At 39.1% G+C, this 27,300-nt stretch overlaps 2 protein-coding genes across 9 annotated transcripts in view; both read left to right on the top strand.

Annotated features, from left to right (window-relative positions):
- SGMS2 (sphingomyelin synthase 2) overlaps window positions 1-11,076 on the top strand; it is a 60,810-nt gene extending 49,734 nt beyond the window's left edge. For all 8 annotated transcript variants that reach the window (XM_053939982.1, XM_053939983.1, XM_053939981.1 and 5 more), the window contains one exon: window positions 200-11,076. In XM_053939982.1, coding sequence (XP_053795957.1) covers window positions 200-403 — 204 coding nt within the window. In that variant the 3' untranslated portion in view covers window positions 404-11,076. The remainder of the gene's footprint in view (window positions 1-199) is intronic.
- Window positions 11,077-11,944: 868 nt separating this feature from the next.
- Window positions 11,945-26,028, top strand: LOC128786627 (cytochrome P450 2U1). Its single transcript, XM_053939980.1, has 5 exons — window positions 11,945-12,529; window positions 17,742-18,374; window positions 21,580-21,741; window positions 22,709-22,876; window positions 23,111-26,028. Exons 1-5 carry the CDS (start codon window positions 12,091-12,093, stop codon window positions 23,287-23,289), a joined length of 1,581 nt encoding a protein of 526 aa, XP_053795955.1. The 5' UTR covers window positions 11,945-12,090; the 3' UTR covers window positions 23,290-26,028.
- Window positions 26,029-27,300: the final 1,272 nt, after the last annotated feature.

Here is a 27,300-nt window from a genome sequence, read left to right on the forward strand (position 1 = left end):
TGGTAAAGATGCTTAGTTTGTAGTATGTATTTGGACAATAATGTCTGTCTCAATTCTGTGTTTCTAGGCTAAATACTCTCTTTGCAGAAATGCATGCAAATGCATTGCATTTTTGCTGTTGTCTTGACTCAGTGTAATTGATTATAAGCCATTAAACTGACAGTTGCCTTTTCCTCTTTACATGCTTGTGCCAATACAGACTTTAAAGGTGTCTTCGCAGACAAATTTTCTCTCTCGAGCATGGTGGTATCCAATATTTTATTTCTTCGAGAAGAATGTGCAAGGCTCTGTTCCTTGCAGTTTTTCCTGGCCAATATCTTGGCCTCCCAGCTGCTTCAAATCTTCATGCAAAAAGTATTCACGGGTTCAGAAGACAGGAGAGGACAATGAAAAATCTACCTGAAGAAAAGAATCTGCTCTGGTTTCTTCATTTTTGGTGGTTTTTTTTTGGGTTTTTTTTTTTGTTGTTTGTTTATTTGTTTTTGTTTTGGTGGGTTTTTTTTACCAAAACATTAATGCTGTAACCAAAGTTCTTAAGAAGACTGTAACTGAAGAAGTGGACCAAGCTTCTGTGCAATTGATGGAAAGACAGTTGTAGACACATATATTGCATTCCAGATGTTTTCCTCTCATCTGGCTGTAGAGACCTATTCTACTCTTCAGTGCTAATGAAATGCACCACTGATGGGGTTTTTTTATTAAAGAAAAAACAGAGAAGGACTGTGCTTTATTAATGAGATAGAGGTGCCAAAGACCACAATAACACTTCCATTACTATCACTCATCCACAGAAGCACCCAAAAGTCTCATCTTCAGAGCTCTGGAGTGCGTAAGGGCAAAAACATGCTAACATGTATAGGCACGATATTGGCTTATTGAGGTGTAAAAAAAAATAACACAGTTGTGGGAAGTGGTTTGTTGCATTATTCTTGCTAATGAAGGTAAGGCCTTTGTGTGTCTGGTACAGCTGGAAGCAAGTATGACTTTTTTACACACTGTGGGTATGAATATCTTAGGACCCTAAAATACTACTTACCACCATTAACTCCCATGTATTCTGCTATATACCAATTTTTACATTTTTATTAGTAATTTTATATTTAAACAGTTGTGTTACCTGATGAATTTGCAAATTAGAAACAGCTACTAGCATCAGAGCTCAAGGAGCCTAAAATTTTATTTTTAGTAAGAGACACAGTTTCAACATCTGAATCTTGAATTACAGCTGGCCTTGTCTATATAGCTATACAGTGCCTGTCAGCGTATATAGATGCAGATATACACAAAAGCACATACCTTAAACAAAAATTATTTACTGGGAAGAGTAATCCTAGAGTTCTTGATGCAGGCAGAAGTTGTACAGCTCTCACCTGCTTGAGGAATGCAAGGCCAGGTCCAGAATGGGGCTACATTTAAAATAAACATTTTAATTTTAGTAGCAATCTCTTGCTGAAGCTATGTAGTAGGTTTGCTTGGGAGCCATAGTTCTCTACTGAATTTCTTTTTTTTTGCCTTTTACCTCTTGACATATGTTTCTGTGACTTACTTTAAAAAAAACAACCAAACAGAAAAGTGCTAAGATGAAATATCTGCAACAGCAGCATTTCTTCAATTACAATGTAAGATAATTTCATATTAATTGACACTGTGGTAGAACTCAAAAATACATTACCTTTTTGTCCCAGGGTTTCAGTCCAGCTAAAATGGCTATCTAAAAAAGTTGGCTGAGAATGGGGGAAACTACCATGGGGTGAACATGTAACAAAACCACAGATTAACAGCTACCTGTTTCTTGTTGGTTTATGTTGTTTTGTATTGTTGTGAAAGCAAAGTAGAAAATTAGCGCACCGTGTTTAGCCATTAATATTCTGTATTAATTTCTGCAGTTAACTCAATATTATTTTCAGATATTCACTAAAACTTAATGAAAATAGAAAACTGCATTGTGTTGAGGTAATATTAATATAAACAAAATGCTGCATATTTTAAGAATGTCTTGAACTGAGTGACAAGTGTGAACACAATTTAAATAATGACAACTTGTTTTTAAAAAGTCCAAAGTTAGTTATAAAATGAAATACAGAGTATTCAAATATAATAATTTTCAGTTAAGGGGATAATTTCTCTGAGTTGTACATGAGAATACTTTTATGCATTTCAAATATTTTTGTGCATTATCAAAATAATACAATAAAAAGTGTTCCTTTCAATACATTTTTGGAAAAACTTAGTTAAGAAGAAAATTCAGCTGCGGTTTGGTTTTGTTATTTAAAATGAGTTTAGTAGACTCTGATAATGTGCCCCTGAAGTTGTGTGTATATGGGCATATCTGTGCTTTCATTTGCTTGCTTCTAGCAGACCTTGGGCAGCTACAAAGCCAGTATCAAAAAACTTTTGAAAATCCTTTTTCTCTATCATATAAATGAATCTGTTCAACACTAGTCAGTAGATCTCCTGAGATACTTGTTATATCAGTACTACTTCATAGATCATAATTTTTAAAGCTAAAATCTAAGCTTTGTGATACCTTAAACATAGTCACGTTAATCCACTTGTAGTGATACTATCTTTTAGGAGTTATGAATGGATTTCATTAGTAGTCACTGTGCCTTGAAAATAGCACGATGAAAGGCATTACCTGAGGAGCTTAAGCAGTGGTTTTCATCTGGTGGCTGAAAAATAAACACTTTGACAGTGGGATTTCTGTAATAGATCTGCAAAGCAGGCTTTCTTCATGCAGAATGAGGTATTTGGGGTTTTTTACACTTATCACTTTGACGTTTTTTTCTTTCAGAAACAGGAATGAAATAGAACCAAGTAAAGACTCTGCTTTTGTTGGGCTATGTGAGCTTTCATTCTACTGCTGAATTTGATAGAAACTTCTATTGTAGTACAACAAGAAAGTTTAAGTAGCAGCTCTAGCTCAAAATATGTGATTCCTGTTCTGACTCAGTCTGCCCTTAAGTACTTAATATTTATCCACTGTATGAAAGCTCTAAAAGGGATATGTATGTGTTTAATTAGCAGAAAGCCCCAATTTTCTATGCTCTCAATAGCATTTAAGTGCTTTTACAAACTTCGATGGTATAGCTGTATTTGACAACTCTTTAGACCTATATGTAAGGTGATAAAATGGGTAAGTAATGGTATATTCTAGTTCTTACTGTTATAGTAGTTTATCCAATACAAACCACAACTGCTATGTAAAAATTAATAATTGTAACATCTTGGTGATCGTTGTATACAAATACCATGAAGCTTAAAGTATAGTTTCATCATAAGAAGCAAGAGATTGCAGTAAGTAAAAAGGAGAAATTTGGACTTCCCTTGGGCCTACCATCAAGTGGTTGGTATATTATTTGGTCTGTATATGCCCAATACTTTACAGTGTGTCACTAATTATTTTTTCCTAGTTACAGTAATATTTCTGAGGTGTCACATGAGCTGCCCCTTTCCTGTGACTATAACATGCTCCTCTTGACTGAAGAGCATTTACATGTTGAACTTTACAGACACTTAATAAAAAAAACCCACTACATTTGTAGACCTGACCCATCAGTATCACTTAAATGCTGGTGGGCTTTCTTAAAATGCCTAACGTAAATTTAAATCTGGATTTTAAATGTTAATTTGAACATTTAAAGAAATGTGCTGCTAAGTGGTCATGCTACAGATGCTTTCTCCTAATGCCATAAATGGTTAACGTCTACTTGAAAGCCCTTTAAATGGACACCTTTTTCAGTACGTGCTTAGCACTCCCATGTGGACATAAATGGTACTAACTGTTAGTCATCCTTCGCTGCTGTTTTTTGGAAAGATCGCCACAGGTGGCGTAGTAGCAAAAATTGCTGTGCTAAACATTGCAAGTACTGGACTTGCTGCCCTCCTTAAAAAAAAAAAAAAACAAACTGGTTGGGAGAGAAGGAAACGAAAAAAAGTTTGTTAAAATACACTACCTTCATGTAATAGAGAAATAAAGCTCAGCAACAGAGACAGAACTGGGAAGTCTTAAAAGAGATGAGAGACCATTCTCTTAATTGGATTATTGCAAATCTGCTTACTAGGGTCTTAGATCAGAATCTGTTCAATCTCTGGCTTTCTCCTATCAGTAGTATCTGGCTAGACAGTTTATCCTAAGTTGGTTGGTACTAACCCAAATTCTTTTCCTCATTTGATTAGATGGGATTTACTGTTCTAGAGACGGATCCATTAGCTTCAGTGCAAGGTGAAGTCTTTCCATTCACTTTAAATGACCTTTCCCATATCTCTATGTTGGTTTTTGTTTGTTTGCAGGATTTTTTTTCTTTGTTAGTGGGGTTTTTGTGTTCTGTGGTTTTGGTTTTGTTGGTTTTAGTTTTTTTTTAAATGCATAAATCTTGAATCTTAAAGATTCATGGGCTTATTTTGAAAATGGGTCCAAGCTGCTAGATGGACTAGAACCATTTTGCCTTACTGGCAGATGTAATAGTTGTAAAACTCCATTGTCATCTTGATATTTTACAATATGCATGTTTTGGACTTATCTAGAACTCTTATATTGGCACACAAAATTAGAGTAATGCTATGAGATTGAACACTTCTGTTTTAAAGTGTTCTATTCCAGGCATTGTAAAATCAATGTCTTAAATTCAGTTACTGTTAATAGGGATCTTAAAAGTAAATACTCCTAATAGGCATCATTCAAATGAGTATTGCTGCTTAAATACACATGAGAAAAATATCCTAGCATGCCATTCAAGTAACTTTGCTTATAAGTAAGCTTTTATGTGCTATTCTGTGATGCTTCTCAGATTCCAGAGAAAAGTGCTATGAAACAGGGAATAGAGACAAAGGCATTTGTTGTAGTATTTATAAGGAAAAGGAAGGAAGATGAAAACACTGAAGTAGGTAGTGATCATATATTGTTTTTTGCATGAAATTGAGCTAAAACTACACATAACTTGCAAAAAGTGTAGATTTAAATTGTGTAGTAGTTCTGAAAAAAAAAAAAAAAAAAACCCAGACCTATAAGGAAGCAGCAGCACATCATTCTGTGGTACAGCTGTGTATCTGTGCTGGCTCTCATCCATAACTTAGAGTATAAAAACAAAACTCAACTCAGTGAGAAATTGGAGATTAAAGTACTTAAATATTATTAGCAGTCTTTTATAAAAAAGTTGTTCCTACAAGCTGTCACTAATAGTTTCTAAGACAAGAATGAAGTGCTGCAATACTTAAAACATACTGAAGCTTTTTTCTAGTTGGCTTCAGTTTCCATGGATTTAACCATATGATTAAATCTTATTAACCTAGAAAGCAGCACATGCCAGGCTGGATATAGGTAGCTCATGTACTGCAAGGAAACTTTCCAGTTCTGAACTCATTTTTCCTAACTAGACACTCAATGCCTGAATGATTTTTTAAAGATGAAGTAACAATGCTGTGCAGTCTCTAATGTGTATATGAAGTACTGTTGTTGAGGACTCCTTTCTACTGTAAATCAGTGATTAAAAACCCACAAAGGTTTGATTTGTTTTTCAGTGAAATTTTTTTAATTGCAAAGAACTTGGAGTTGAGCAAATAGCTAGCTCTTTTTCTGTGGCTCTTGGCTGTGTACTAACCTTTAAGATGCAAACTAGGTAGGAAGAGAGGGCTGACCTCTTCTTACTGGGAGGGGCCGTGTGTCTTTTTGAATTAAAATTATATTGGCTGCGTGTTATGTGCAGTCTTATCTGTACTACAGTTGAAAAAAGATGCTGTATTCTACTATTATAGTTAGTGTCTGCACTTTTTAAAATGATTCTGTAGTGGTTGACCCAGTCCTTGTGCTGGATGCGGAGTGAGTGTTTTTGTCCTTTACTAGCTGTCTGTATGGTTAAATATAACTGGTTTTAGTTCTGGTAAATGTCAATGGAAAAATTACAGATCCCTTGGATACAGTACCTAAGGTGGTTTAAGGTGTCTGTGCATGGGTTTCTTCTATGAGAAATAGTCTTCTTTCAAGCTGTGCCTAAAAAATAATAATGTTAGCTCTTGCATTTTCTCTCAGCATAATACAGTCTTTAGGAGGTTAGCATTTGTGACACTGCAAAGAATTACTACAGAAGAATCTCCTTTGTGCCAATTGAGTTCAATTTTCACAAAGTATCTTTGAAATATGTTTGAAGATGACTTTTTTTTTAACTAAGAGAAAAAGTGGTCAGAAATGAGTCTGAAATAAAAGCATCTCGAGCAGTTGGGGTCAGGCATCACACAGGCACATGAGTGTGGAAAGGGTTTTTCTGGCATAAGCAATACTGGATTCAGTACACAGCAACTTCCCGAGGAAGGCAAACCAGATTGTACTTGTACAATACAGATGGCTGTGAGCCATCTTTACCTATCCTTTTGAGCTTCTTTTGGACTGACAGTGTAGTACTAAGCTGGCAATAGCTTAAAAGTGAAGGTCACTTACAAATCAAAACTATAAATGGGGCTGAAAAGGCAGATCTCTGTAAAACCAGTCATCAGAGAGCTGCATTCCAATTCAACGGAGCATACAATTGGGTGTTACTTCAGGTGTGAGTTGCATTTAAGATGAGTGGTACTGTTTGCTTTCTAAATTTTTTTTTCATTAAAGATGGCAGGTGTGCTGAGAATACCAAGAGGAAATTTATCTCCCTGCTTACTTTTACCTCTGCCATTGAAGTGTTTGTGTATGAACCTTAAAAAATATGACTGAACTCCAACCCCTCTTACATTTTGAGTAACTTAGAAGTGCTTTGTTACTTCTGTAAAAACTGGGTTTGCATTCCACTTGTTTCAGTTTGTTGCCACTCAAAATGCTGCTTATGCTGAAGCCTGTTCTGCTTTGGAGTCCTGCCTAACTACCTCTGCTTCTACTAATTGTATTTTCTAAATGGCTCAATACAGAAGAGTAGGATTTGCATTTGAGAAGGCTTCATCATTAACCCTAAAGCCAAAGGCATTCCTGTCAGACACATCCTTGCACAATTAGTACTTGAAAATAATTTCAAGTTTCAAAACTTAACATGCTAGGATGTACTTCTTTTCCCTCAGGAATCAAATCTTGCTTCTTAAATGTTTAGCACATTTGTTTGTGTTGATTTTTGTGATTCAGGAGAGCATGTGTGAGATGTGAAACAGGTTCTGCTAGCTTTTGAGGTCAGGGTTATACCAAGGAACCTGAAAGTAAAAGCAGAAATAATGGTTTGGTGGCTGTGGTTCTCATGTTTTCCGTGTGACTTTGAAAACCCTCAAGACTTCCCTAAAAACAGCACAGGACCTCACTTTGGCTGCAACATGGTTTCATCCTTGTCAGCTGACAGCTTTTCTTGCATGACCTCCTAGGTTGGATCCTGGGAATCCATAGCTCTGTATGTCAATTGGAGCTGTATATCCAACCTTGGAAAAACTAGGGAAGAAAAGACATTGGCTGCTGAGGGATCCTCCAAGGAATAGAAGCATGCTGTAATGTGTGCATGATAAGAAGCTGATAAGATGGCATTGTTCTGTAGCTTCAGGGTCCTGTTCTGCAAACACTATGCAGCAGACTACTACAGTAACAAACTGAGAAACCTTTGGTGCTGTAGTATCTACTGATCTTTGGTGTTATTTTCATATAAATTCTTCACAAGTAGCAAGAGTTGGCTTTTATGTTATAAAACTTCCAGGATGACACTCTATAATTGATACTTTGTCAGGTAACTGAGTGTTATGGTTTGCTGCGTACATGCAACAGGTACTAGAGCTAGAGTTGTGATTTGTGCGGCAATCTGTTCACTGTGTTAAAAAAATACAAATCAACTATTGCACTAGCTGTACTTCAAAAAAAGCAATAATGGGAGCATCTTGTAGCTTTTCTCTCCAGAGGTGCTTTCTGTCATGATCACTTCACTGTCAACTGTGAATTTGGTAAAACATGTTGAAGAAATTGTCCTATGTGGTTTACTTGGCACATATAAGTTGAGATTTTTTATCGAGAGCCTGTGTACTAATTAATAGAGCTGGACTATTTGCATAACCACCCACATCTTTAAAAATCAAAAATCTTATATCCATTTATGGTGCTAATAATCTCAAATATTATAAAGAGCTGGTATTCTCTTTTACACATGAACACTAAGGAAAGTTGTTGTGACACCTTTCAATAAAATAAAATTTCTCTACATTTTAAGCTTGTTCCAAATGCTTTTTATATAAATATAATGCTTTCCTATTTCTGTTTTATATAAAAATGGCAAAAAAAATAGTATTTTAATGCAGGAAAACATTAGGCATGTATATTGTTCTAAATTACATGTCCAATTCTAAATTTTCGTACATTTAGGGTAGCTAATCTTCTGAAACTTAGTCTAAAATCTAAGAATTTCAATAGGTAGGATTAAGGGACAGGCTGGTAGTTTAAATAAAATAATTCTCTGGCTTCATCATCACTGTTGAAGACTTGGGGCAGAGGGAGAGGATATGAAATGGACAAAGCTGTATTAGAAGGACACTGATTATGCAGTGGAGGTGTATATTTTGCTGAAACTTTAAAAAACCCCAAACAACTTGTGGTGGACATGACCATGTAACTATCTAAAGAGAAGTGAAACAAGATAATTGTCAAGGCATTTCACAGTAGGACATTATAAAAACATGTGAAAGAACCTTAAACTAGATTGCTTAGATTGTGAAACAACAAAGTAATTTTCTAGCTTTGTTTGAAAGCTTCACAAACAACTCTTTCTTAAGATGAAAAACTGTCTTGTGCCTTCTGTTGCAGAAGTTATTTTTGCCTTCCCACCTGCCTTTGGTTGTGATTTTATTGCATAAAATCTGGGCAGTGCACTTCCAGATCTTTCCAAGAAGCATTTTTTGGGCAACAGTACCTACACTTTCTATCCACAGAGAATACTGAGCCTTTAGTTCTTATTAAAGGCCCCTTACTTGTGATCTTACACCTGTGAAAGTATCTGCCTGTGACAGGTATGGCAATCCTGCTGTAGTCAGCTCTTAGATGAGCATGATGCCCTTAATTCACCTGGACACATGAACGTGCGGAGCGGGTGCTGTGCCCAGGTGCACTGGTGGCACTACAGCATACCCCTCTGCTCTGAAATGGTTGTGCCCTAAGTGGCTATCCTTCATATACTAGAATAAATTCTCTTTAATTACTTCCACCCAGCACTTCAAGAAGTAAATGGGGTTCTCTAAGATCTATTTGATGGAACTTCTATATCAGTGCAAAGAATATTCCATGTTTAGAATAACTTAATTTAAAGCAGAAACAAGCGCACTATCTAAGATAAAACCAGGGCTGGATGGGGTTTTTGTTGTGTGAAGGTGGGTAGTCTAGTAACAATAGTCTGGATTGTTCTCCTGCTTGTCTCTATGCCTGCTTTTATAGTAGGACCATTGGAAAAGCCAAAGATTTAACAAAGTCATCTGTAATAGTCCTAAGCCACATTGAAATACAACTTTCCTACCTTAATTACTAGATGCTTCAGAGAAAATGAACTATATTTTTTTTTAATTTACAAAAAAAGTGCAATACTTACAGAACTATTAAGAGGCAAATGGCTGCATGTTTCAATGCCCTGCAAAAACAAAACCTTAATGAGCATGTGACATGCACTTGGCCAAAAGTGAGTTTTTTTAGCTTTAGCTGCTGTGTTACAGAAACATGTTTCAGTGCACTAGTGCAACTCAGAACTTCCAAATATTTTCAATGTGCTTTTGACAAGGAGAGCGTTTCTTACGAATAAAGTGCCTGTGGAAGTAAAAATCCAAGAGTTGCATGCAAGCTCAAATAAAGCATATAAAACCACAGCCCATACTTGAAGAGAATGGGTACTAAGTAAGCAGCTGCATAGAACAGCTAGTCATTGACAGGATTCAAAGATTGAGTGAAGAATATTATGTTGCTTTTGAGAGTTTACTGTGTTAGACTTCCAATGTTTCTGCTTGGGCCTTAACTCTGTAACTTGGTTATCTTTAAAGAAAAATTAGTTCCTTTGAACTATTCTATTTTTAATTTTTTTTTTTCCTGGTACTCTTTACTCTGGTGGGGATTTTTGTTTGCTTGTTGCATGGAGCTATTTTTTGACCTGTTAAAAGTGGAATCACCATATGCTTTGATTCCTCAGTTAGGGGTAAAAGAGTTTGAAGAACGTTTTTTCCTTAAATGCAGAATTAAAGGGGGTGTGAGTTTTATTACACTGATGCTAGGACTGAATAGGAAGGATTTCCATGGAAAGTACTGTAGTGCTAAAGCTTCTATATGTAGTTATTAGGGGTATGCAGAATATTAGTAAAGTACTTAGATATGTTTTGCTGTTAATTTCATACTTTAAAAAGAGTCTATTTGGTTCTAATTTAAATTGCAGAAACTGATTTTAATGTTGCAACAGCTGTTATTTTAACTTTAAATATTCACTTATGTACTGGTATGTTAGAGGAAAAGTTGTATTTTATCACTTACAATTTTGAAATTAATCACATTTTCTATCAAAATTAATGTGCAATTTAATATCTGGACAGCCTAGAATTGGCCATATGCCACTGAAACCAAACTTTCAGCTGCATACATAGGGAAGGAAGGCATTTTTTTAATCTAGTTCAGCTTCTTGACTAGACGGAGAAGGAAGTGAGGCTTAGATTACTCTTGTACAAAGAAAACAGGCAAAAACCATAATGTGTTTCAGCTGTGCTGAATACATTAGCTTCTTATTTTCACAATACAGAACTTAAACTTTTCTGGAGACTCAGATTTAAAATATCTTTAGTTCAGCTAAACTTTCATCTGGTTTTATATATTTTTTCTAATAGATGCATTTTTTTGTATACATTGTAACTAGCTGCTGAATTTCTGCCAAATATGGACAAAATAAAAGCTGTATTCTATTCTGCCACTCAAAATCTGTTCTTAGTTTTATCTCTTTTGTTCAATCCATGGCTGGTAAAATGTTCACTTGCTGTTTAGATTAAAGAGACAGTTGCCTTAATTGCTCAGAGGAAAACTGACCTTGACCATTTAAAGCTTTATGTATTTCTGAAATTGCTGTAACTTCTGTATAATTGCAATAAAACCTTTTTAATACAGTTCAGCCATTATTTTATGAGCAACTTGTCACTATCTTTACTGAATGTTCAACTGTTTAAAAAATTGTTTAGCAAGACCCTTTTTAATGGGAAAACTCCCTTTATTCTGTCCATTTTTTTTGTTTGTTTGTTTTTTTGGGGATCACTTTATAGAAGGAGCACTGTGAGCAAAACATGAATACTTTTCTCTGTTAGTGAGGGTATGTCAAGAGCACTTACTAAACTTACTGATACTGCAGCAAATTATTGGGAAGACTGAACAGTGGCGGTTTTTTGACTTTTAATTACCTCTCTGGGTGTTAAATTTTATATTGCTGATCAGCTGGGAAAAGTGCACTGCAGTGCTTACTAGAGGGAGGGAGAAGTTACCCTCAACACCAGTTCTGGGAGGGATTGGGGTGTTTGTGTGTGTGTTTTGGGTTTTTGTGTTTGGGGTTTTTTAGTTACTATTTTATTTGAGGGAAAGGAGGACAGCTACATGTCTTTTTCCTCTAAAATTTAAGTGACCCTCATCGAAGCCTCTCTGTGCTGTTCTGCATTTGCCAAGCAGGGAGCCTGGAGCTGGAATATGGTTCTAGGTTTGTCCTTGGCTCTGGAAACAGAAGTTTCGGTGTATTCCCTCGTACTGCCGGGTTTTTGTGTTTGGGAACGGGGAAAAAGGATCATCTGCATTTCCTTCCCTTCTAAACCGCTAAAAAAATAGCTATTTGCGTAAGGAGCATTTGAAAGCAAGTCCTGCGGGGGGTGGAGAGGATCTCTCACTTCTTTTGTTGTTACTGGTTTTTTTTTTGTTGTTGTTTTTTTTTTACACGAGCAGGACATGCGGGTTTATGTTTAATCCTTTATAAACTTGGGCTCTGTCACGCCTTGCCGGGGGCGGTGTCGGGGCCGGGCCCCGCTCCCCGCCCACAGGCCCGCCGGGCCGGGGTCAGGGCGCCGCCGGCCTCGCCTCCCGCCCGCCCCCGCCATCTTAAACCGCTACGCGCCGGCAGCGAGGCGAGGCCGCCGGTCCCGCTGCCCGGGGAGATGGCGGGGACGAGCGCGGAAGCTCGGACGTGGCTGCTGCGGCCGCCCACGGCCACCGAGCTGCTGCTGGTGGCCCTGTGCTGGCTCGGCTGCTACTGGCTGCTGCGGCGGCGGCCGCGGGCGCTGTCGGGGCTGCCGCCGGGCCCCGCGCCCTGGCCGCTCGTGGGCAACTTCGCCTTCGCCCTTCTGCCGCCTCCGCTGCTGCGCAGGTGGGCGGTGGATGTGAAGGGCGACCGGCTCTCCCCCGCCTTTTCGCCCCATGTCTTCCTCACCGGCCTCACCAAGATGTACGGCAGCATCTTCCGGCTCTTCGTGGGCAGCCGCCCATTCATCATCCTCAACACTTTCGGGGCGGTGCGGGAGGCGCTGGTGCAGAAGGCGGAGGTGTTCAGCGACCGGCCCTCCGTGCCCATCGTCCTCATGATCACCCACCACAAGGGTAAGCGCCCGGGGGCTCCCCGAGTCCCGCCCGGGGAGCTGCCGCACGCCCGGTGATGCTTAGGAGCGACGCGGAGCGGGGGCTGCTCGGGACCATGGCTGCTCTGCCGAAATTTATAAATAATTCCCACGAATTGTGGACTGAACTATTTACTTGTTTTTTGCTCCTCGCGTGTGTCCTTCGCCCTGCTGCTGACAGAGAGAAGTTCGCCCTGCCTTGAGATGCAGCATCCCCGCGAAGTTGGCGGTGCTGTGCCGTGCACCGCAGAGCATCTCTGGGTGACTGAAGTGCCTGATCTCTTTAGCTCTGCACAGTAGAGGGACTGAGGAGCTGCTGGGGTGGTTTAGACTGGAGAAGAGGAGGCTCAGGGGAGGCCTTATCTCTCTCTCCAACTGCCTGAAAAGGGCTTGTAGCCAGGGCGGGGTTGGTCTCCCGGGTGATAAGGGATAGGACAAGAGGAAATGGCCTCAAGTTGCACCAGGGGAAGTTTAAGTTGGGCATTAGGAGGAATTTCTTCACAGAAAGGGTGGTTTGACAATGGAATGGACTGCACAGGGGGACGGTGGAATCACCGTGCCTGGAGGTGTTTATGGAAGGGCTGGATGTGGCACTCAGTGCCGTGGTCCCATTCACAAGGTGGTGTTCGGTCATGGGCTGGAATCAATCTCAGAGGTCTTTCCCAAGCTCATTGTTTCTGTGACTGGCATTTGTGCAGGGGTTTAAGGCACAGATGGTCTGTCACCTGGGGACTTTCTAATTTTGGCTGTGTGAGGGAAGAAATTTCGAGTACGTGGGCAGTGGTATGAAACTGAGCAATTCCCCAGTTCTTACCAAGGTAGCGGTGGCAGAGATCAGACTTCTGTAGAGTCCCGTGGCTGTGCAGTCTGCGCTGCCTGTGCGCAGGCTACAGTTGCTGAGATATTTGCAAGTGTGTTATTCTGCTTGTCAAAACTTACTAAGCATGTTTGGGTTTGGTTGTCTTTTTTTTTAAAGAGCCCAAAGGAGAGTTACTAGCTTTTGCAGGAAAAAGGCATGAAAGGTTTAAACATATGCTGACAATAGTGCAGGTAGAATTTCTTCATGTTTAGTTTTTAGGTCATTACTGATCTCAGTGTTTATGGAAATATACTTACCCTTTTTCAGTTCAGGAGGTGGACCCCAGAAGGCTTGTTAGTGTGCTAGCTTGTTGTGAAACTTACCTATTTTTATTTTTTCCAAGGCTAGGAAAATCTGGTTTTTAAGTGCATGAAACATCTCTTTTTATTTTCTTTTTTTTTTTTTTTTCCAGAATTGCCCTAGTAAAGAGAGAAGAAAGTGAGGGAGCTAGATCATGTTTATTAAAATGCTATCAGGTACCATTGCTGAAATCAGTTTAAAGAATAAAAAAATAGAAGATGAATTGTGTTTGTTTAATGATATTGTTCCAAGATAGATCTTACTGGCATGTTGTTATCATGTGTGAGTATTTTTAGGTACAGTACTTCAGCAAGAACTGGAGGAGGAAAGGGGAAGAGGAGTTAGATAATTTTAGCAGTGCTGTAAAACCTCATGTTCAGGCTCATGGTAGATTTCTTTTTCCTTGAATGCCATGAATTTCATATGTTTCTTGTTCTCTGTCAGACCTTTTTGAATACGGGAAGCAAAGAGTAGCCAGGACAGGTGGCAGCTTCCACCAGTGGGTGCTCCAGGAGAGTTGAATGTACCAGGAACCTCTTGTCCATAGCCAGATCATGCTGCAAGCAAGCCCAGGGATGGTGTCTGTCTGTGTTGCACTGTGGTGAAGACATTGTGTTGCTCTGGGTTTGGTTTTATCTGGAAAGTCACCATAGCTGTGCTCGGGCATGAGGACTGCAGCATCAGGGCTGCCCAGCGGTCCATAAAACATCCCCAGCTGTTCCACAGCGCTCATGTTAGCAGCATGCTGGATTGCCACAGATGTAGGAGTATTGTAGAGTGAACCACAAGGGTGATGATGTGTTCTGAGTGCACAAAGGGTGAATATGGGCAGTGGGGCCACTGCCCCCTGCAAGCTGGTTCTCCAAATGCCAGTGGAAGTTGCAGATGCTGTCCCTGTGCTGCCTTGGGTTTAGTGGTGGTATGAGGAGATGACTGAGCCTCTGCGATGCTGCGTTCGTGCTAATGAGTGTTGCTTTTTTCATCTGTGGTTCATGGGGGAGGCAGATGGGTTATAGCACTCCAACTGAAGGCCTCTTAAGATTGGTTTGGGAGATAATTTCAGGAGTTTGTGGGTGAGATTTTTCTGCAGGTCAGGACAGCAACAGTTATGTTAGTATGTACTGGGAAAAGGAACAATAAGGGCAGGATGATGGATAGCTTCAGATCTACCACTCACAATTTGGGTACTACAGCTCTGGGAGGTTTAGTGTCCATTTTGGGTTCCTGCATTCTGTAAGTGAGCTATTGTGGTATGAACTTACAGAGATATTTTATTCTAAGCTACATTTGCTGGTATAGTTTTGTCTTTACCTTGAGCTGCCCTGCTAGGTATGGTATGGAAGAACGAGGGGCTTAGCTGTGTGGTTCTATTGCATGTAAGATGCAAAGAAAATAATTGTGCCTGGGGAGAGCAGGTAGAAGTATCAGAAATGGCAAACACTACATTTCAGCAACTTGATTAGTAAGTGAGGGAGGCCGCCTTGGCTGCATAGAAAGTGCCATAACTTAAGGGAGAAAGGAGTAGTCAATTCTTAATTCTTAATTAATCATAACATATGTCTGCAGAAAGAGAAGTAGTAGACTGAGGAAAAACAGACATTTTTGTGGTCTAATTTTAGTATTTTGTTTTTTTGTATTCTATAGCTACAAGAGGTAGCAAAGACTGAATCTGCAGAGTACATGGAGTCAGAGTGGTTGTCTGCCACTGTACATATCCACGTGTGGACATCTAACAGTACAGAAGTTGAATGTTATTAAATGTCATGAGTGCTGTGTTTATCAACGTTCCCAATATTGTAGCAGCACTAGAGCTAGCAGTAAAAAATGCAGGGGATGGAGGCGTAAGTAAGCCTTTGCTTCTTGTGAGGATTTGAATTCTTTTGTGTAAAAAGGGGGAATAAAATGAACTCTCTGGTTTTGTGAGTTTGTTGGTTGTATTGAAAGGGTTTCATTATCAGCTCATAGAAATTAGGCCTCTGTAGTGAGCATGAAGTCCTGGTTATTGTTGCTTCAGAATTTATTATTGTATGTCCTTCAGGGATTTTTTTTTGTTGTTGTTAGTTTTGTTTTGTTTTGCTTTGCTTTAATTTGTTTACAGGGGAGGTTGTTTTTGTTGTTTGGGTTTTTTTTTTAAGAGTAGGGATGTCTGTGCTAAGTAACTTGGCTTTTTAGGGCAGGTAGATTTTCTTTGAAATCAACAAAGGACTATTCCATTATTGTAGCTTGGTAGGGATGCAGTTGAGAGTTTGCTTTCTTCTCTTACTTCTGTTGTTCTGTCTTTATGCTTTTCTTCTTCCTTAATCTGTCTTCTGTATAATTCTTTCCCAATTTACAAATCAGTTGTCAGTATTCTGCAGCAGTTTGGGGTTCAGGGACATCAGAAAACACCCATGCTCTCTGCAGGACTGCTGGAGAGGCTCACTGCATGTGGCGAGGTTTGTTGTTGGTGTTAGCTTTTCTGTGGGCTTAGGCAAGTCTCTTTTACATTCAAGACAATAGATCTGTTTTCTTTTATGAAAGTATTTGGATCCTAAAACTAATTTTCCTAACCAAAAGAAAAAAAAAAGGGAGGGAAGAGACTGTGGATGCAGAGCCTGCTTTGGAGATACTTGTTGTATTGCAGGATAGAAATAGTGATAACTATGTTTTGTTCCAAGAAATCCATGTTTCTTTCGCAACCCAACCACAAGCCCTGGAAACCCAAGGTTCTTGGTTCTTGGCCAAATTCAACCCAGGTTGGTTCTTGGCCAAATTCAGCCCCAAATACTCCTGTTTTTTTCACTTAACCTACTTGAGGACACCAATGCTAACAGGAAACAGTTGACAGACAAAATCTGGAAAGTTTTGGTTCTGTTTTTTGATTATTCTGTTTTTTGATTGAAGTGGGCATTTGAATAGATTGCCTGAGGAATGTCTTCATGCAGAGAAGATGAAATTCAGCTGATTCTGAGTTTGTCCTGACTCTTCCTAATGTTGTTTAGGATGTTTTAAGCTAGGTCATGTGTTTGTATTCTTTTAGCATTAAGGGCTAGGAACATTAATAGAAATGTTCAGTTGTAATAGAAATGTAAGTAAACTATTGAAACATGGTGCATCTTCTAGTACTTATGTACTACTTCTATTTTCTCATGCCCATTTCTCCTTTTAAATTCAACTTTAAGGTTTGCAATTCACAGAAGAATCGATGTTGCTTTTACAAAGTAACTTTTTTTTTTCCTGGAAACAAAAATTGGTGTCATTTTACTAGAAGAAAAGAAATCCAGAACTAGATCATGTTTGGTGACTAAACTTTCTCAGGTTAACCATGGAGTACATTAGAAATTGCAGGTTGTGTATTTGTTACCCTGTGGTGTCTTTGGTGTGGTCTTTTAATTCAACATAAGAGATGTTTCTATTTGAAAGTGAATAATAGGGATTTAATTTAAATGGTGTTTCATAATGACACAATCATGCAGAGCAAGTGCCTAGGGGCCTCAAAAGTGTTGAGATGCACATCAAGCAGGCTTTTGCCAGATGTTTCTGAACCTGTCTTCACCTTCCCAGTTTTCTTACAGTGTGAGTATCCTGTATTTTTATTATAACTTAAAGCTCACTTGTAATAGACATACTTACAAAAAGTACTGAGAAGTTTGCATAACACAAAGGGGGAAGAATGCAAATCAGTTTGTGTTTTAATGTCTTCTGTTATGCCTTGCTGAAGAAGTTCATGTCTCAGGACACTGGGAGTAAAGGCTATATCTAACATATACCCCAGACTAACTGTTACCTCTTCTCCGTCTATTTGTCTTGCAAAGTCTAATGAAACTAGTGATGTAACTTGAATATTTGTTTCAGTGATGAGGAAAAGGAGGGACAGGATTTCCAAAAGCTATAATAAGGAACCTTGTGTTTTTCCTTTAGCTCCTAGACCAGGTGCTTGGGAGAGATTTGCTGTGCATCATTTCCTTCTCTTCTGGCTTTTGGGTTGCAGGCATAGCTAACTATGTCTAATTGAAAATTGGGTATTTTGGTTTCAGTCTCTCCCTTTTTCTTTCAGGTGTTATTTTTGCACCTTATGGCCCTGTCTGGAAGCAACAGAGGAAATTCTCTCTCTCAACACTGCGTCATTTTGGAGTAGGGAGACACAGCTTAGAGCCTAAAATCATAGAGGAGCTGAAATTTGTAAAGGAGGAAATGCTGAAGCATGGAAAGGATTCATTTAATCCCTTCCCAATAATTCGCAACGCGGTGTCCAATGTTATCTGTTCCATGGCTTTTGGCAAGCGTTTTAACTACGAGGATGATGAGTTCAAGACGATGCTGAAGAACATGGCCCGTGCCCTGGAGCTGAGCGTGAACAGCTACATGATCCTGGTCAACATCTGCCCTTGGCTCTACTACCTTCCCTTTGGGCCTTTCCGGGAGCTTCGGCAAACTGAGTTAGACATTACTGCTTTTCTGAAGAGAATAATTGCCCAGCACAGGGATACACTGGATGCAGCAAATCCCAGGGACTTCATTGATATGTACTTCATCCACGCGGAAGAAGAGAAGAACAACAAGGAGAGCAGTTTTAATGATGATTACCTGTTTTTTATCATTGGTGATCTCTTCATCGCGGGCACAGATACTACGTCCAACACGTTGCTGTGGTGCCTGCTCTACATGTCTCTTTACCCTGAAGTACAAGGTGAGATTACTTTTATTCTAGATGATTTATTCCAGACTGTAAAGCTCCAGATGAATGCTTGGAAACAGAAACAAGCAACGACAGTGAAGAAATCATTTGGAGAACCAACGGTTCATGTTGTATGTATGATTTGAAAGGCTGGTATGTAATCAGGCATCTTCTATCCTGCTGTTCTATGATGCTTTCTGGGTTAATGCTATATATTAAGTGCTAAATGGCCCTTTAATCTGTGAGTTTCTTCTGGTATGGGACAACTTTATCTTTCCCAAGCAATTCCAGGGAACTTTAGTATGTTTGAAAAACTTTGGCAATTGTGACATTTTAGGCATGTAGTAGTGGTAGGAGATGTGTGAAGACCATAGTGCTAAGGTCTGCTTTTATGGCTCCCTGAGCAGGGAGGTTCTTGAGCCTGGCAGCAGAGTCTGGGGAAGTAGAACACTACCTGCTCTAGAGGAAGATCAAATCAGAGACAGCTTAAGCAAACTGGACTTGCACAAATGCACAGCACCAGCTGCCAGTGTTGTTAGAGGGCCTCTCCCTGTCAGTCTTGAGTGCTTAGGGCAGTTGGGTGGGTTGCTGATGATGAGGGATGGAGGGGACAAAAACAGGCAGAACAAATTGGTCTTGTTCAGTGTTAGGAAAGGATGACTGAGAGGAAACTTTATGCTATCTACAGCTGTCTGATCAAAAGATGCTAAGAAGATGGAGGCAATCTCCCCTGAGGTGTGCAGCAGAGGGAAGGGAAGGGTAGCAGTGGAAACAACCAACAACAAGAAAATTCTGATCAGATACCAGGAAAAGAAATTGCCCTGTCAGTATGGCAAAGGAGTGACATAGATTGCCCTGAGAGTTAACAAAATCTCTGGTTTTGGAATTTTTCAAAACTGAGTGGGTCATGACTGGTAGTAGTCTCATCTACCCGGAATTGGATCTGTTTGGAAAAATCTCCTTAAATAGGTCAAGATCATAGTTTATTGCACAAAGTCAAACAAACTGCAAAACAGGGCACCAGTTCAGTACATGGGAGAGAGTGTTCACTGGGGACAAATGTAAAGTAAACTTTATTGCCATAGGCAATTCTTCTGTTTTAATGGCGTGTGTTATCACTGCTTGACTTGATATACAGTTACGTGGATTAGATGTATTCTAAACTACACATATGGAATCCAGAATAGTTTTGTGTTTGTTTTTTTAACCTTTTTTCCTTCTGCCTGGTACTGTATGTGTATGTGCTAGTCAATTTTCACTTTTCTTCTGATCTCTAACAGTTTTATTACCTCTCTCTGATCTCCCCTTATGCTGTGGCTCTTGTCAAGTAATCTAAATATAATCAGTAGTCCAGACTGTATCACTTTTAGTATCCCATTCCTTACGTCCTGATTGCCTTGGAGCTATGTATGGGCCCCTTTTTTTTTATTCCTGGCAATACATTTGTCTTAAATGTATTTCCTCCCTAGAGAAAATACCTGAATTGTGTATCCTTTAGAAGTAGTAAAAGTTGCTTGCAGTCATGGAAAGAAAACTAAGGGCTATCAGAGGAAAAAAAAAGTATTTTTCTCTTTGGAAAATGGTTTTGCTTTTTACATGGAAATAGAGAATGATGTGGATGGACAATATGGTGAAGCCTTGAGGAGTATTTGGTTTGTTCTGTTCCGTGACTTTGTTTTGGTCTTTGACTTCTGAAGATCATTGAGATTTTTAAGTGTATGAAAAGTTGTGGAGCAGTTCAACTAACATGCTGTTGCAGAGACTACTAGAGTTTACATTTTGCAGCTAGTAATGTGAGCATCAGTTTGGCTGCTGTCTATATAGTTCCTCATATTTTTAGAAACTCTGAACAAATGAGTTGTTCAGATAAAGCACTGGTGTGACATTTGGTATGAGACAGTTTCATTATTTTATTTTTTTTAATATATTGAAAACTTTATTTAGACTACTGTGAACATACTTGCCTGAATATAGGGCTATGATGATAAAAGTAGCAAACCCCCACAAAGAAGTTACTGGAGAGCCACTCTGTCAGCACATCTTTTGCTGTATTTTTTGTGGTTTTTAATGTTCCTCATGCATGAGTTTTTCTTCTGGGGCAAACCCAGTAGGTGGCAGCAGCGGCTCCTTAGACACAGTTCAGGCAGCACTTGGGGATGCTGCTCGGGAAACTGGGGCAGTTTTTTTGCATTGAGCTTTTATTTAATCTTGTATTACTGCTAAGGAGAGAAAAGAGCAAAAGCTCAGAGCATCAGCAGCCTGGTTGGAAAAGGCAAGCGGAACAACCACAAAGTATGCAGGATATAAAGGGTATAAAATGAAAACTGACTTCTATTATTTTTGAGTAAGGGTTAGTTTAGAGGTCTCCTTTTTCAAGATTGTCTTTTGTAGTGTAGCCAGATTGCAAGTTACCTGCAAGAAAAGGCACATCATCCTGTATGTACGTAGGTGAAGCAAATCCTGAATCTTGGAAACATCTATGAAGAGAATTACTTGTATGCTGAGCCTTTAGTGAAATGAAAGGGGCAAGCAAATAATTTGATACTTTTTGCTCCCCATGAATGAGAAAGTTGATAAGCTCATGAACTTTTTTGACTTTGCATAAGGGCCGTGTGGGAAAGGAGCGTCTGCTCCTGCCTTTGGGGGAAATAGCTGAGTTTAGGTTCTGTGAATAGAAAGCAGGAAATGGCAAGAATGAGTTAAATGGCTTCAATGCTTGCAGTAACAGCACCAGAATTCCTGCTCCAGAATGAAGTATCTAAAGCAACTGCATAAACAACTTTCCCACCTCTTCACGCTCAGGCACACACTGCATGCAGTTCTCTTACGGTTCAAGTTTTTAATTGCAGAGCAGAAGTTTGATGTTTTCATCATTCAAATTACTGTATAATTAAACTCCTAAAATAAGATTAGGAGTTTGGAGTAGCAACAGGAGTTTACCTGTACTTTTCCAATCCTGAAGTGCTAGCAGTGTCTGTCAGCTCAGTAGCTTTACTCTTGACTGTTGTCAAGATTGTGCTTGGTTGTTTTCTTCTTAGCTGAGTCTGTTCCTAAGGCTAATGTTGGCATAGCTGTTTCAGCTAGGAATCACATCTTGAAGTAATTTTTGAGAAATCTATGTAAACAGTAAAGCAAGCACAGTCAGATGAAATTGAGATGATGTCTTCTCACATATTATGCCTTTTGACTTCTTTGTTTTTTTGCTCCCTTTGAATAGAGAAAGTTCATGCAGAAATTGAAGCAGTTCTAGGACGTGACAAAGTTCCCTCTCTTGCTCACAAGGCTCAAATGCCCTTCACAGAGGCAACCATTATGGAAGTGCAGAGGATGACTGCAGTTGTTCCCCTTTCTATTCCTCGAATGGCCTCAGAAACTGCTGGTAAGCATTCCTAGAGACTTGTTACTACAGATTTTCCTCTGGGGCTGAAGATCTGATGGGACATCTAGTGATAATTTACAGAGACCTCATTTATGTATTAGACCTGTAAAACAAATATGTAAAATGCTCTTTATAAGGAGCAGGAGGTCTTGACATAGTTCTCTATGTAAGCTGCATGTCTGACCTGACATCCAGCGGTTTTTCTAATCTTGAGTGATTTTTTTCCTCTGGGGGTCTTGTATTGACTAGTGTGCTAAGTCATAGCTGGCAGCTGAGACTCCACCTTTGTACATGAAACAGCAGAGTTGTTCTTGGCATTCTGACACAGAGGTCTGAAAACATCAGTTTAGAGTAATTGGTTTGCTAAAGGCTTTTACCATTGACCTCCACATGTACAGAAAACATTAAGAAATACTATCTTCCAACTCATCTATGTGTTTTCATAAACATAGCTGAGCACTGGCCAAAGTTGGTGTGAAAGAGCAATACTCTACTTTTAAACCTATTACTGAATTGATCTGCTTTTCTAAATGTTTTGATTTGCAGGAGAATGAGGTGCAACAAGCTGAAATGAGACTAGTGGTTTCAAAACCATTGGGTCACAACAGTTCAAAATCCATCCTTTGACTGTGGTGGGGCTCTGTGACAGCACAGGAGAGCAGGAGGAAAGTGGGTCACAGTATTGGGGTGCTGCAGAGTGCATTTCTGACAAGTGCTGCTTCCTTCTCTGTGCAGAAGCTGTTGGTGAAACTTGGTGTCTTTCCAGCTGCTCAGGCATGTTTGATTCTGACTCAAGCAGGGTAGCAGAGATCACCTTTGCCTTCAGCTTTTGCTACATTTGCAGCCCACAGCTAGGGATCGATGTAATTTTTTGTGGCATCCTCTTGTTGTCTTTTTACTGCTATTTTTCACATGTTTTCTTCTAGCAACTTTTCTGTCACATTTCTGTCTCTGCTTTTGTTTAAAGTGCTCCAGGGATATACTATTCCTAAGGGTAGTGTGATTGTGCCCAACCTGTGGTCAGTACACAGAGATCCTAACATTTGGGAGAAGCCAGATGAATTTCAACCGTCAAGATTTCTGGATGAAAATGGCCAGCTAATAAAGAAAGAGTCATTCATTCCTTTTGGAATGGGTAAGATAATCCACATGGAGTCATTAGGTGGGTGGTGGTGTAAATATTGTTAATCTGAACTAGTACAGCTGAGCAAGGCTTAGACTCAAATACAGGAGGCCAGAGCTTCAGAGGTCATAGCTTAATAGTAGTTTGAGCCTTTTTTAGGCTATGGTAGGACAGGAATTGCATGTGTGTTAACAAATTGGTCAACTGTATAAAGCCAGTAATACCTCTCTTCTAACTGTTCTTTAGGTAAACGTGTGTGCATGGGAGAGCAGTTGGCAAAAATGGAGCTGTTCTTGATTTTTTCAAGTCTTATGCAAAGTTTTACCTTTGTGTACCCTGAAAATGCTGCAAAACCATCTATGGAGGGAAGGTTTGGTCTAACTTTAGCTCCATGTCCATTCAACATAATAGCTTTGAAGAAATGATACAGTGTCAAAAAAGATTAAGCAAAGAAATACTGCACTTTTAAAATACAGCTTTTAAAAAATTATTTTTATTATTTCCAGCTTAGTTTGTTACTTTCTTTCCAGAAAATAACCCCAACTGCATAGGCTTTTTAGCCTTCTGGAAAGAAGACCTTTTTTTTTTTTTTTTGTCAGCTGTTGCATTCCACAAATTAACTGACAGCATAGTTTTTTAATTTGATAGTAAAACTTGGTGGGCTTAACCTCTGTTGATTATGGTCAGTTTGTCAAGTGTTGATTATGGGAGAATGGTCCAAAACATTTGTTACTGTTCTGGCAAAAAGTAACTGTAAAAAATTGTGAAAGCAGCACATAAACATTTCATTTGAATGAAGGAATGAAGCACATAAGGTAATATTAAAGGTGTTAATGAATTGTTAGCATTTTCTGTGAAAAGAAAGATTATAACTGAGCTTAAATAATTACTTATACTTTTTGGAAATTACCAAATGACATTACTTTTAACCTTGGAGGATTCTTTTTTGCAACTAACTTATAGGTGTAGTAGATTGGATCCAAATATCCTTGAGATTCAGGGCTCACTATAAAAAAGCACGTACCAAGTTGGAAAAGCCAGGATTTGAGGTGAAATGAATTTTTGAATATGCCATATTCTCAACATGAAATGAGTGTGCAGAATCGGGATGCAGATGTTTTATCTCAGAATACAAACGAGAGCAGAATTCTCTAACAAGAAACAGCAGAACTCTGTTCTCTCTGGTGCCAAACATATTCAAGACATCTGTGCTGCCTCTTGGCATTCATTGTTTACCTCATGGCAGCAGTGGCTGCAGGTTGGACGGGACCAGCAGCTGCTCACTGGGGAAAATACTACATGTGTAGTCCTGAAGTCAAGGCTGGTGCTCAGGTTTTTCATCCACAGGCAGTGTGGACAGTACTGCCACAACCTCTGGCTTTGGGAACTGGAGTCCTCAAATACGGCAGTACAGGTACTGCTTATACATTTACCATGGAACAGGAGGAAGCTGACAAACTTGAGGTTTGACTATAGTTTGACTATAGTAGCTCTCTCTTTATTATCTTCCATACAGAGTAAAAGTATCTGTAGTTCATACAGCATTAGTGGATCAGTACTTTTTTCACATGCAGAATCTTAGTGCTCTTAACCACTGTCAAACCAGCTGCCAAGGAAACCTCATGTTAATTGTTTCAGAGCAGGCCACTCAGTCTTGCCCTGTATTTCAGACATGGAAAGTGATTTTTTGGGGGACTATGTAACAACTAACCTTTAAATAGTTGTTCTTAATCATTCTTTAATCTCTTTACACTCCTTTTGATCTATCAGAATTTCATATCACATGAATTAAGTTCTTATATATTTTTTCCCCTCACTGGAGATCTAGAGAATTACCCAGAGCCCTCCTAATGTCAAGTTTACAGGACTGGAATGTGAATTTGAATGTAATTTAGAATTGGGTATTCCATAGCAGAAACAAAACCTAAATTTTTTTGTAAAAGAAGACACAACTTCTCAGCTTTAAATTAATGTCTGGTTTTGTCACTTTTAACCTTGAAGTTTTAAAAGCCAGATAGTGCCTAACAAAGACTGTAAGATAGTTATTTTGTGTTTAAATTAAGGTTTTCTGTTACCTGCTTTGAATAACAGAGTGCCTTAATTTCTGAATTATGTATTTGGTTGGTCAGGTATCCCACTGTTTGTGTGAGAACCATCAATTCTTAATTAGGTTAACTTTGGACTATATAGGCTTGTGGGTTTGGTTTTTTGGTATGAAGTTTTTGAAAACTTAGTGCAATAAAAAGTTGAGTTTGGTACCAATGCCAGTGAACTTGCTCTAAAACCAGACAGTACTGGAGAATTAAGCACTTTATTTAATTTAATTTTTTATTTTTGAATTAATAAATAAGATTCTGTAGACTTGGGATTTTTGTCTGGAAATCCTAAAATTATGCTTAATTGAGAAGCTAAAATTAAGTGCTGATAATATTTATCTTTCTGTTGAAATGCCTCTTTAAACAACATAATGATGTTGGTGTGCAACTGATCACTTGTACAAAATACCCGTCCTTTTAATCAATGAGGACACATTTGAAAAGCACTTTAGTATTTTTTTACAGATTCCAAAGAAGATGCAATTCACATAATCCCCTGGTATGTGAAAGTGTACATATTTGTGCTTGTTTTGCCTGCTGAGTTTAGTTTAAATGTCACATTTGAAAACTATCCTTTGAGAATTAGCCTTCTACAAATACTACTTTGAGAATGTGTGTTTTGGTTATATATGTAATCAAATGCTGCAATGTGTGATAGGCTAAAACTACTGATTGGAAGTTCCAACCATGTCAAGGTGTGCTAGAATACGTGATGCTGTTGGAAATGACAATAAAGACCTGCCTTTCATACCTTCCAGGTGCATTGAAATTTTCACAGGATACCATAAAAGTAGCTAAACAATAGCATAAAAGCAGCAAAATCTGTGGTTTTCAAAGTGTGTTGCCATCTTTGGCAAACTGTAAAGAGTGGTAGCAAAGTTGGTTTGTTTTTGTAAATGTATCCTCTCCCTCTCCTTTTTTTAGCAGAGGAAGCATCTCAAATGACTTGTTGAAAAATGTATGCTCAGATAAATGAGTGACTGTTTCTGAATGCTGCAAATATCTTTTATTTCTAAAATTACTTCACTTCAATATGTTTTTATTTTGAATAAAGTAATTCCCAAGTAAGTGTTTCACAGCTTTGCATAGTCATTTCAATGAGTTCCACTTACTGACTAAACATGTCATGTTTGGCATCTTACATCTTGCAGGAAAAGCTTCTGAGTGAGAAAATGTTAAAAATGCTTTGGATGAGGAGTGAAGGAGGTGGGGAAACACCTCAAATCAAATGATAGAATGATGATGATCAAATGATAGAAAGAGTTTTTTTTTTAAAACACTGTTACCCAAAGTAGAAGAGGGAAGGGTGAGAGATGAGGGAGGTAAAAGAGCAAATGAATTGTCAAGAGCACCCGAGGGGTCTCAGGGGAAAGTGGGAGATCGTTCCCTATGGAAGAGCAGAGGGCAGAGCTGGAGCCAACTGAAGTGTTTGTGGGGAGGGGGTGGGTATTAGCACTGGTGTTAATCAGGAGCTGGGCACTCAGCAACAAGAGCCGTGGGTGGGAATCTTATGTCTTATGCCCTGGAGTTAGCTTGTGGATTACTTGGCATACTGCTATTTTTTGTTTGGTTGGGGTTTTTTTAGGGAAAATTAGGGGAAATTACCACTCAGTTGTCATTTGTATACACAAAGATCATTAAGGGTGAGTCTTTGGATGAAGCTGTTTCCACAGCCACTTCCTGCTCCTGCCTAATCCAGGTGAATTTTTTTGCAGTAGGTTTGTGGTACAAAGTGCATAGATATGAGAGTACAACACTTTATTTGAATAAAACAAGCTGCTTAATGTTTACCCTGATGCTGACTCAGGTAGTAATTGCTGTGTTGTCAGCTACTACTGAAGTGCAGTGATTTTTTAATATATTAATTAGATGGAAATCAGGGCAGTCTGTATCTGATATGATTCAGCTGTTAGTGTTTATAATTGAAGATTTTTTTTTCTTTTTTTTTTTTTTTTTCTTTTTTTTTTTAATTATATTTGTTTATTATGTATCTTGTGCTAGCCTGGAAATAGCATCCCCTTCTAGTCAGGAAACTTTTGTTGTGGAGAGACAGCTTCTAATGATGTGAATAGGAAGAACATTGAGGAGCTGGAGGGTGTCCAGAGAAGGGCAAAGAGGCTGGGGAAGGGTCTGGAGCACAGGTCCTGTGAGGAGCGGCTGAGGGATCTGGCGTTGTTTAGCCCGGAGGAAAGGGGGCTCAGGGGAGACCTTATCGCTCTCTACGACTCCCTGGTGGGAGGGTGTAGCCAGGTGGGGTAGACTTCTTCTCCCATGCAACCGGCGACAGGATAAGAGGACACAGCCTTAAGCTGTACGGGGAGAGGTTTAGGTTGAACTCTG

The sequence above is a fragment of the Vidua chalybeata genome, chromosome 4 (genome assembly GCF_026979565.1).
Source record: "Vidua chalybeata isolate OUT-0048 chromosome 4, bVidCha1 merged haplotype, whole genome shotgun sequence".
NCBI lineage: Eukaryota > Metazoa > Chordata > Aves > Passeriformes > Viduidae > Vidua > Vidua chalybeata.